This window comes from Dermacentor albipictus, chromosome 2, assembly GCF_038994185.2.
Source record: "Dermacentor albipictus isolate Rhodes 1998 colony chromosome 2, USDA_Dalb.pri_finalv2, whole genome shotgun sequence".
NCBI classification, from domain to species: Eukaryota; Metazoa; Arthropoda; class Arachnida; order Ixodida; family Ixodidae; genus Dermacentor; species Dermacentor albipictus.
The window spans coordinates 135,170,720-135,182,891 of record NC_091822.1 but is presented as its reverse complement, the minus strand read 5'-3'; the positions used below and the strand labels follow the sequence as shown (position 1 = coordinate 135,182,891).

The window sequence follows — 12,172 nt, the reverse complement described above, 5'->3', positions numbered from 1 at the left end:
CGTTAAATTTGAAAACGTGTTCGGCCGATTGAAAAGCAATATTATTCATGTCCCAAGTTTGTGGATATTGTCGACTTTCTAGCATTTCACAGCGCTGGCCGCCTAGCTATAGGTTTGTGCCAAAGTGAGCAACATGGCTCACCCAGAGTTCTTATTTCGTGCGCCACACACCAGAAAGAAAGGCGTGGCAACCAAAGGTGACACAAAAGAAAACAAGGTACACCTATATATTGTATGTGTTTGCGTGTACTGAAGCTGGGACAATAAGGTTCATGCAATATGTTGCAGCATTGAAGGCTATTTTTGTATTTGCCTTAGTTTCTTCGTTTGATCGTCAGACTTTAGACATATTCTCGTACATTTTGTTTTATTCCTGTCGGGTTCTCTCATACTCTTTTTTTCTATACGCATGAACATCAATGTTGTGTTCTTTTGCGTCTTCTTTGGTTGACATGCCTTTCATTTTTGTCTTTGACCAAGTGGCCAGGTAGGTCAGTCAAAGTGGTAGTGCAGTCTTCTTTTGGTTTATTCGAGCAGTAGATATAGCGGCATGTTGATTGAGAAGTTGCAGAAATGTTTTGAAACTTTTTTCTTCCCTCAAGAAATGAGATATGTCATCAGCGAAGGCCGAAATCTTCATTTGTAGTTTTCAGGGAAGGGCAAAGCCTCTCACGTTCTCGTGTTCGTCCACTTTCTATAGGAGTGGTTCTAATGTCATTACAAATAGTACTGGGGAAAGTGCACATCCTCGTCTAACGCCTTTAGAGACTACAAAATTATTGGTGTATGTCTCGTTGATTTATATGTTGCTTGTAATATTCTGGTATAGAACATTTATGATTTCAATTAGGTCTTGCGGGTAACCAAACTGTATCATCGTCTTATGTTTGTATTCGTGTCTTACAATATCAAATACTTTTTCTTAATCTATTGATATGAACACTCCGTTAACCTGTTTTTCTTTTGCATAGATAAACGTATTCCTTGTTGCTGTTACTGGAGCAAAGATTGATATTCCTGGTATTGAAGTTGTTTGTAGTTTAGAAGTTATTGTAGGGAGAACTGTTCCTAATCATAGAGTTAATATTGTTCCCGCTATTTTATAATTGCTCTTTAGTAAAATAATTGGTCTCCATGCATTGACATCTAGCCGACCACTATTGCGTTTAGGTAATAGCACGATTCTGCCTTGTGCAAATGAAAGGAGTTTCTTGTGACTTATAAGCTCATTTAGCATTTTAACTAGTCTTTATCCTATTATGTCAAATAACGTGTAATAAAAGCCTGTAACAGTGCCATATGGCCCAGGGGATGTTTCTTTCGTCATTTTTTAACGCTTTCCGCCCTTCTTATTGCGTCGTGGGTGCGCATAATTGTTCGTTGTCTTCATCTTGTACTTGATGCAAGTTTTCAAGAAGACTAGAGACGTCGAATTTTGTGATTGGGTGATCCTCTTGCAAAATCTTTTTGAAGTGGTCGAGGAAAATCTCTTATGCTATCTTAGCTTATGCTTTCGGTATTTGTTTCTCCGTTAATTTATCGAATTCCTTCAAATGTCTTTTTCGATTTCATATGTTCATGTGAGTCTCGAGTGAGATTTGCTTGAGCGAATTCCTCTTTTGCCGATTGGTAGCTTATCATCCGCGTTTACACTTTCAAATATTGAGTGTACTGATTGCGCAAGCCTTCCTAATACTCTTGCATTCAGAAGGTCAAGTTTCCTGCCCTCTCTACAATGCGGATTCGTCTTGATATGCCATTCAATTGTTTCGTAAATCCTCTTTTCCTATGTTTTTCTGCATCTCTAAGAATACCTGTCCCTTTTATTTCAGATCAACCCAGTTTAGGTTCTATTAGATTCTTCTAAACACGTTTTGCGTTTTTTCCTAACGTCATCATCTTGTTCGTAACGAACGAGGGCCACATCCATGTGCCATAATTTTGGCAGTAGTACTAGTCCTTCTCTGCCTTTTAATATAAAACTTCGCTCTATGATCACTGAAAGTGTTCATGCTGTCTGGTCCATTCATTATTTGAATTGCTTCTTTTTCTGCCGGCAGGCACGATGAAATATACACTCTATCCAATCTGCTCTCACTTCGTCCACATGATCGAGTGCTTTGAAATGTGTTCCCATAACTAAGCATTCATATGTGTGAGATGTTGAGATATATCAAGAGTTTTTTACCTCTTTTACATGATAATTTGATTTTTTTTGACCCGGACCATGAATATCCCTTTCGCTGTCCAGTACGCAATTGAAGTCTCCCACAGGTTTACACGGTTTTCACATGGGCATGCAGTCCCACACAATATAAAAAGAAGCGTTAGCACTGTTCCATGTTGCAGGGGCACGCACATTAATTATACGTACTTTTTAACCACCAATGAATATGTCTAGATATATTATTCATCCATTAATGTCGTATGTGCAGAAGGCTCCTCTGCAGTAGCGGTTGGAAATGAAAATAACACCCGGACCACAGCATTTATTATCTGCAATTGAAAAGAACCAGTCAACTCCATTTGCTGCTTTAAATGCAACCACATCTTGTGGTGCGGGGAAATTTGTATCTTGCAGCAGCAGTATATGAACATTCTTATGTTTTGCAAAACGAATTGATTGCTACTGCTTGTAAACGTCTCAAATTCCCCTAACGTTATAGAAAATGCAATGCGAAATTTCCATGTGATCCAGCGAACGATAGGTAAAGGTGAAGTTGGAATGTATTTTCCCGGTAATAACCAACTGATTTTGTTGTCCCGGGCAGGAACCTTCTACACAACACTTCCGGCTTACAGTGCATCTCAAGTTGCATATGCTTTGTCATGTGTCCAGTAGCATGACAAAGCTATTACAAATCTATTAAATCCGTTACATACTTTCAAATCAGCAATTGGCACACTCATATGCTACTCTTAAAATAAATGTGACCATCATAAAAGTGAAGGCTTGCCCTCACTTTTTGGAATTTGTTGATATTGCCGAATACAATTCCTCATCCCTTGTTGATGATGCCATTTTATCATACACTGGGGAATATTTCCTAGGTTTTGTGGTTTTCCTTCTTTTCCTGGTTTCACTTTAACTGCATGTGAATTCCAATTTATCTCGCATTTGCATGGTTGACTCATCTTATGTGCACTTTCACACCTTTCTGCTTTTCCATCTATCTTTACCTGTGATCTCGAGCAGTGCCTATGTTTTACTGATGGCTGAGAACCTCTAGGAACAGCACTTTCACCCACATCATCTTTTGCATCAGATGTGTCTATTTTTGATGTTATTTTTTCTTTCGGAGGGATAATTTTCTTGTCAAACGACACCTCAGTAGTTACGTATGGGCCACCAGTCATTATTGGCCTATTATTACATATAGTGGTATGGTTCTGTATCACACCCTGTTTCTTTTGGGACAGTTGTGATATGGAGGAAGAGGCTTTTGAGTCATCATGTTCCGTATCTGACTGGTTGCCTTGGTTAGGGTTTGCGCAATCAGATATTGATGACAGCTGTGAGGTGCCAGTGTCTGTCTATAGGTGATGACAATTTTGGCGACTCTTTTCCAGCAGACACGTTACTCATGTCGTTCACCTTGGGGTCATTGCTGCTCTCACTATATGTGACAGAATCCCCGTTCCAATAGTTAGGCTTTTAAGACGACGATGTCAAGCCTCTACATTTTAATATCTGCATGCCAGAGGTGCTAGCTTCTTGCAGTGACGGGAAATCAGATCTTGATTTCCTTCTATTACCTCTTGTACTGGAGAAGTATCACTCCCTGTGGCTCCAGCGTACGACTTAACGTATGCTTTCCCACGGAAACAGGTCTTTGTGCAATCAGGTTCACCGCACCTTTGATATGCAGATTCACATCCTTCTATGTCATGCCCAAATGTTCCACGTCTTTTGCAATGTGAGGCCGTGCAGGCATTAGCCATACGGCTGTCACCTCCGCATCTTGCACATAATTTTCTCATACCTCGGTATTCCACCATTGCGCGGTGTCCCTGAACTGTCATGAAGTTAGGCAAATGCATACTCAGTTCAATTTGGACAACGAGCCCGTCACTTATTTTATACCCATTTACTACAGCTGAACGCGTTACACCTTTGATTTCACCACAAGCTTGCAAGGCTGACAAGGAAATTTATTCACCCGTAGGCACGCTTACAACTGTGGTATGAACGAAAAGTACAATATAAGGTACAGCACACGTAATACATCATACTTGATGTAAACAAAACAGATTAGCAAATGAAATAATAAATGATGTCTGCTTGACACTGGCTTTGCCACACACAACAACAACAACAAAACTCATTACAGCGTCCACGAAAAAGCATTATTGTCAGCCTCGAATTTATGAAAGGTACTCGGGGCACATACAGATACAGTCTCAACTCAGGCAGCTGAATTGAACATTATTCTGGCTGTAGAAAGACTTTGCCTCGGGAGACGGTTATGTACCGCGTAGACCAGCGGCGCAGAAACTCGGCTTCACCGAGTATGAACACGCCTCAGTACCGATGGGAACAAGCGTAGCGAGTATGAGCCATGTATAATGCTGACTCCCAACATAGGATACCTCGAAAAGCCCCCGGACTTGCCCGGGATAATCTGCAAGTTTTGTCTTTTTATCTAATTTGTATAATAGACAACATGAATGCAGAAATGCAGAGCGAATCATTTTCATGATTCCACCATATCCTTTAAAACAACGACTTTACAAGCAAGGACAATATTAGTGAAACTATATGTTTTTGCGTAAAACGTTCAAACATCCCGGGATTTCTTCGCGTCGTAAATTCAACAGGAAGCTCTCATCATCTGTGGTTCGCAGCCCCAAATGCAATGGCTCATACCCCGTCAGGCAGAGACTACAAGCACTCAGCAAAGTGAAGCGAACAGTGCATACACTTTGGGAATCACGAATTCAACACACCGAACAGCATACGTTTGAATAAAGAACAATCTAAAAAAAATGGCCGACTATTACGCTTCTTGCTACTGCGATCTCTGAGCGCAGCTGCTGCCTTATTAATGATGGGAAGCACATGGATTTGTCTGATCTTCGTCCTTGTGGATTCAGACGTTCTTGTCGCTTTGTATTTTACGCTATATAAATGTTATTGTCGTAAATTACAGAGCAATCTATACTCTGCGAAGTACTATTGCTACTAATGCTACTAATTGCAACGGCCGGGCCAAATCGAAACGCGCCAAGCGTCTGAAGGCGTCGCATATGCCCGCGAAAAATTCATGAAGGCGTTTCGCATCGCTTGTCGATACATGCGTCCGTGGCGTAATGGTTTCAATATTCGGCTTCTGCGCTAGAGGTCCTGTGTTGAAATCATGCCATCGGTCAATTTTAATAATGTTAATTTAATTACTTATTACACATTACATTGTTGAAAATGACGAGTTTACAAAGTCGTTTTAAGCCAGAAGGACGAAATTTAGGCAAATCCATGTATTTCCCAGAATTGCCATGCTGGCACAACCTCCCCCATTACAGCTCCCACACACACCAGTGCCAGAGCTCCCCCTAGTAATTATTGTATGCAACTCTATGACAGGGGGAGAGGAAGACTCGCGCCGCGCAGGAGAGATGTCAGCATGAGCGTGCGCACTAGAGCAGTGCGCGGATGATGAACTTGGTTACGACGAGGCACGACGGCAAAGCCGACGACGACGGGAAACGCAGGAACGTGTGCCCAAGAGCTGGGCTTTAAAACAAGCATCCGAGCCACAAATATGATGACGGGTAATGGATAATTGTTTTAGTTGTCGTTTACAGCTTCGCTGTCCAACCGCCTTCACAGCATGGATTGAAGACCTTTTTATAACCGGTGACCGCATTTCATCAGTTAAAAAAATGGCTGTAGCTTAGCTAAGGTTAAGCCCAGGATGCGAAGCATACTAGCCTTTATTTTAGTTGTTGAACCACTGTTTAGCCTGGTGAACTGCTGTTGCTTGGCTATATTTGGTTCGGCTAGATGAAGAAACAACTCATGCGTTACTCTGCTTCGCCTTCAAGAGTGGACCGCGACAGCGTTCCCGTCGACCCGCCAAGGGGTGTAAGACAATGGGCTACGGCGCAGCGACTACGCGCCCCGCATTGGACGCGGTGAGCGTCGAGCAACGCAGCGTTCGGCGCGGCAACGAAATGTGCGCCTGAGCAAGCGACGCACGCCTGAGCCTTAGAAACACCGCATTCACTAGAGGCGCTTTTGTACCGCTTTGAAGCATCGTACTCGTGGCTCAGTGGTAGCGTCTCCGTCTCACACTCCGGAGACCCTGGTTCGATTCCCACCCAGCCCATCTTGCAAGAGTTGAGCCAAAGCCACCTAGAAAATCAGTCTCTGTAGCACGCCGCAACCTTCGCTTCTCATTCCAACGAGCAGCTCAGTCTCCAGGAGGCATCTCACCTCGTGAGTGTCTAGCAGAGGCAAGCGCAGCTGCTTATATACCGCCGCGACGCCGCGAGCGACGGGGCGAGTTGGAGCCCCGTTTCTCCTCTGTCGTGACGTCACGGTGTCACGTGGTATTGAAGGCGACACCGCCGCGCCTGAGGAGCTGGGTTGAGCTCTCGTAATATGCTTCGCATAAAAACCTTAAAGCTCATCGCTCAGCGGACGACGCGCGTTCTTAGAACGAAATCTACTCGAATGTTATCGATGAGTCTATCTGTTGCAGTCGAGCCTAAAGCAATCGAATTCTTTGCGCGATGAGAATATTGTTGTACGTTCTAGAACTTACACCAGCACCAACGATTACGCTGGAAGGTTCATTGAGCCATGTATAAGTGGCCGACACCTGTGATTCGCAGATCACATTTCGACCATCGTCGACTCTCCTCGCCACTATCATTGTTCTTCAAATGTTACTCGCTTTTGTGGGCACAGTTGCGCCCAATAAACGTTAGCTTCGTGATTCACAGATTTCCTATACTGTGTTCCTCACCTTCCCCACATGACAATATTATAGCTTATATCTGTGCAGCCGTTGTAGTCACATTCCTGACGGTGGTATCGTTGTGCAGAGCAAAGGTACCACAAATTGATCATCATGGGTCGCGACGACAAGTAGCGCTGTTGCCGCGCTGCGCAATATGCGAGCGGGCCTAAATTTAGCGGCTCGCTCGGCGTTCACAGCGGAATAGCCCGGCAGAACGTTTGTCGCTCCTAACGGGAATGGTCCCCTTTGGGAAAGCTTACTCAGCCATAGAATGTAGGAAACTTAATTCTGGGCTCATCAGGAGTTCGACGCGTTGCAGGTCTGCCATTCTTTGCAGAAATTTGACGCTTGCTCTGCTATGTGGCCTCCCTTCTGACATGTAGGGTTCAGGAATGGCGTAAATAGACTCTGGAAGCAAGACAGAGGAATGCCAATTCGCGCGCATCCCTATTGACCACAGTGGATTCACCTCGAACAAGGAGCAAGCGCAGTTCCAAGATTAAACCGCAGGAGGCGCACTAGCTATAACATAAGCTAGACATGTCAGCTTTTTGAAGCATGAATAAATGTAATGTGTGTGTTAATGCGATTAGCGTTCTTAGCGTATACTGCTTCAAGCTTGTTCGAAACTCGAAAATTCGAAACCAACAGTCAGTATATTTTAAGATTTTCTGTTAAGTGCAGCAAGCCTCGTCAAATGTGGTGCAGTGGTTGCCGATAAAAACGGGTTCTCCTTTTACATGTATTTAGATAGGAGCACCGGAGCTAAATCTTCCTCTTAACAGATATTTACAGCATTTACCATATAGAACACTTAAGGCCGAATGTGACAAAATTTAACTTTCGCTAAACTGAGTGTAAATGTCCCGCGTATACTCTCAAAGGGATCCTGGAAAAGCCGCAGGCCCTGTAATTGTCTAATGTTGTTACTAGCAGCTGTTAGGTGCTGCCTGTGCAGACAGTGCGTGCTCCTGCCGGCATAGAGGTAGAGCGATGCGGATATGGCCGATATGGTGGATATTGATGAACCGTACGCAACTGTTCATCACTCAGTTGCGCCAGGTTGCGCCTAGGCAGCCAGGCGCATTTCTCGCTCATCATTTTCGAGCTGACCGGCATCTCTCTCAGCGTGCGTTCTCCCTGCTGCGCTCGTGATCTGAGCTGTTGCAAGAACGCCGATGCGTTGCGTAGCAGTGGGGTGCTCCAATACGTACTCCAGCATGAGCAATATCTGGGCAGTACAGAACGCCAAACGCTCCTTTAATGTCCCATCTTTCAAAGCGAAATCGTGCGACGCGGACCAACCAACGCAAACAAAGCATATAAACTGCAGTGGACGAAGCTGCGCAAGATACATTTTAACAGCAGAGTGACTTACCATTTATGATTTGCTTGGCAAACGCTATCTCAGGGTGACTATAAATTCTATATGCCGCAATGGCGCACGAAAGCCAAAGCTGACGTTCAAAGGTAAATTATATTCAAGCGCGATGTTCCGGAGCGATCATTTCCGGCAGTGCATCATCTTCTATAAATATCGTGCGTCTGTACATCGAACGCTTCGATGTAAACGAGCGAAATCTTTCTGACACAGTGCCAGAAATAACAACAAGAAACGCAGCGCATCGACGCGGGCCGATACAACTTGCGACGAAGGGAAGTCGATTTAGTATGCACCAGGTGTCAGAGTATGGGCATGGACTCCCGTGCGGACGCGCGGCCTCTGCGAAAAGCTTTTGCGCCGTTATTTTGGCCCTTACCGAGTGCTTCACCACATGAGTCCCCTGAATTACGAAGCTACGCGAGAAGGACAAGTGAGCTCATCACGATGCTGGCGTCGCGCAGAAACTGTACATGTGGTCAGATTGGAGCCATATTATGACAGGCAGTGAATATTCTACCAAGCACCTATTCTCTGCCATGTGCCACTTTAGTATGGACAACAGCTTGTGAACAATTTAGTCGCTTTACGCATCGGGACGATGCGTTTTGGAGACAGCATAATGATACAAGGCAGAAACATAGTTAACGCGCGAAGGTTCGTGCGCCCCTCCCAAGAGGACAACGGCGTATTGGAGAAAAAGACGACGAAATAATGGCACGTGTTCTCGCCGCACGCACTCGCATCGTAGGTGGCCGTTGTCGGCGTCTACAAGAAGACAAGGTGAAGCGACGCTCGAGAGAGAAGTAAGCATTCCTGATCTCCTCTTTAGAACGCGGCAGTCCTTTTTATTTACCACCAGAAAAAGGACTGCCGCGTTCCAAAGAGGAGATCAGGAATGCTTACCTCTCTCTCGAGCGTCGCTTCACCTCGTCTTCTCGTATATATATATATGTATATATATATATATACCAGACAAAAAAGCACTTCTGGGTCCGGGTAAATATTCACAGTGAAGTAGACGCGCGTATGAAGCGGTTTATTGACGTTTCGGCCGGGGTCCGGCCTTCATCAGGCCGGACCCCGGCCGAAACGTCAATAAACCGCTTCATACGCGCGTCTACTTCACTGTGTATATATATATATATATATATATATATATATATATATATATATATATATATATATATATATATATATATATATATATATAAACAGTAGTTAGCACTCTTGGTCTTGGGAGCGCATAGCATGGTGCGGGAATCTGTCTGGTAGGCCAGCTCAGCAACCCAGCGAGAATGACATCCCAACCCAAACACATGCAAATACAAAGTATGCACCGGGATTTCAGCATTTCACACGCTATTTTGTCTCGGTCACGGATGTGCCGTTTTATGTACCCATACTGCCTGCTTTTCGTCTAATGCAGCATATGTTTGGATGGAGGTCTATGTAAGTGAACATTTTGCTTTCGCAAGTGGACATAATCGGTTGTATACCAGGGTATACTACGGTATACGGTTGTATACTAGGTGACAAAATTCTATTACATTTAACCCGATTGTATGAGGAGTAGCTCCGTCCCTATAGTGTTCTGAGTGCAGCGGGAGAATAACAAGGTTTTAGGCTAGCGACATTCCTGTATTACGCTGCCGGACGGCAATTGCGTGAACATGAGACCGATTCTTACTTCGTTCGACCATATTCTCTGTATGAACGCCAACTACAGCTTCTGAATTGGCCCAACTGGCCGCCGCAATTGGGCGCTCTCCCCTCAAGGAGGACGTCGGCTCGTGGCTGTTGCCGTATACGGAAAGAGTCTCCAATTGGTTGTGTTCTTTGTCTCGTACGTTGAAGCCGAGGTGCTTTGACTACTCCATAGCAAATTGCAGCGGTTGTTTTGCTTAGGCTGCACACACACCTAGCCCTCTCTAAGCGAGAATTTCTAGAGCAAGAACGTTAGGTTTCAGTATGCTTGACTGAACACAATCGACATTTTGCATAGTCGGCGACCTCTGTTTATTTTTTCACGTTCTTTTGAATCTGCCTGTTCAGCGCTGCCATGCAAAGAAACTGCAACATTTCGTGCGTACCGTGCATTCCGTTTCTTAACTTGCTACCTATGTTGCTCATGTTGCTCAAGGAAATTCGTCGAAGTGGAGAAATAACTTCCCTTGGATAGAATACTGGATCTATATTCAGAAAATGGTATTCCTCTAGAACTGTTTGTAAGGGCAAAACTAAAGCCAATCTTGATGCTGGACTCGCCATTAGCGAAGGCGGCCAGCCAATGGCGAACATAATTTACGAATGAAAAGCTTTGTGAATTCGGGCCTTGGTTTTGAGTAGCAAACGTCCTGCTATAGTGCACGAGCATATATTCACTACATGCTGCTGTGGCACTCCTAAGATCACGTGGTTTTTATACACAATAGTTGTAGTAAGTGCGTGGTTTCTGTAAGCACAGAGGTCTGTAGTGCGCAGCGAGCGCGTATACATCGTGAAAGTTTCAACTTGTACCAATGGCTCTGAAATACCGCCGAGGTTTATTAACACTGGTTTTATTTTGCGGAGGGTTTGTAGGTTTGACCTGACGTCTCTATTTGTTAAAACAATACTAATTTTACTGTGCCGATGGGCACGAATCAGTGCGGACGCAGAACATTTGCGTCGAAACTAACATTCCTTTGTAGAACACCGATGTCCTGGGACTTCTGGGAGGCCATTGCATGAATGAGTGAATTATTGATTGCCAAATTCTTATGTGGATATCCTTTCTGAAGCCTCAACCTCCGCTGAGCTGTGCGAGGTTACGAATGCCAAATTGACACATCTCAGCTTGTCTTATTCCATATTTATTTTTTGCTGCGTCGCTCCTATCAAACGCAAGTACATTCAAAGTGCATCGTAAAAATAAGGAATAATAAAACACTAGAGCACACGGTAGGTGCTAGCTCATTCTGTCTGGGTGCCGTTGCAAGCGCCCATAGCGTCACGATAACGGACAGTTTTTCCACATCAGCAGATTCTAAGAAGAGTCCACCTTTCACAACACTTTCTCAGGCGAACGTTGTTCTGCCTAACCATCATAATCAATCAGCGGTCATTGCCCTACTGCCTGTAAAGTTTTGGGCCCTTATCATTACTTGACGAAATCGTCGCAGTCCGTGCTTTTTCAACATGAACGTATCTGGACCAGCATGCCGAATATGTAACTACAGGATTGCCTCGCCAGTTAGCAAAACCTTCTCATTGTAATCTCAGTCTTCCTTTTTGAACTATTTCTGCAACCTCCATGACGTTTGCCCTTGCTCGGTTATGTCCATTCGGCAATGTCCTATTCTACTTAGGCGGAACTCCTCGTGTCTGGTTCCGGACTCACGAGGACGAGACCTCTACCTGGGATGCTTTCAAGGAGAAGCACGTCGGCCTATTTGGAAATGCCACCGGTCGGCAGCTGGCTGCTAGAAAAGAGCTTGCTACCTGAGTTCAGTCTTCTACTGAATCGTATGTCTCGTACATACAAGGCGTGCTCGCTCTTTGCCGGAATGTCGAAGAGAAAATGGCCGAGGTTGACAAAGTTGGCCACGTACTCAAAGGGATCATGGATGACGCCTACAACTTGTTGGTCTTCAACAATGTGTCCACCATCGACGTCATTGTCGAAGAGTGCCGCCCTTTGAGCTCGCAAAAGTCGCCGCGTCATTCCACAGTACTCCCGGCTCCATAACACAGCTGCGACGTCATCTTGCGTGGACCTTAGCGATTCACCCTCCCTAAATGAGCACGTCACACGTATTGTTCGCCGCGAACTCGAGGCTACAAGTCC

General features: G+C 44.7%; 1 protein-coding gene across 2 annotated transcripts in view; it reads left to right on the top strand.

Moving 5' to 3' along the window:
• The first annotated feature begins 9,751 nt into the window (after positions 1-9,751).
• Positions 9,752-12,172, top strand: part of LOC135918125 (lithocholate 6-beta-hydroxylase-like) — a 59,488-nt gene continuing 57,067 nt past the window's right edge. The window contains exon 1 of one of the 2 annotated variants that reach the window (XM_070533989.1): positions 9,752-9,795. In XM_070533989.1, coding sequence (XP_070390090.1) covers positions 9,767-9,795 — 29 coding nt within the window. In that variant the 5' untranslated portion in view covers positions 9,752-9,766. Of the gene's footprint in view, positions 9,796-11,222; positions 11,287-12,172 lie in introns of those variants that run through there. The other variant, XM_065451794.1, reaches the window with a different exon arrangement.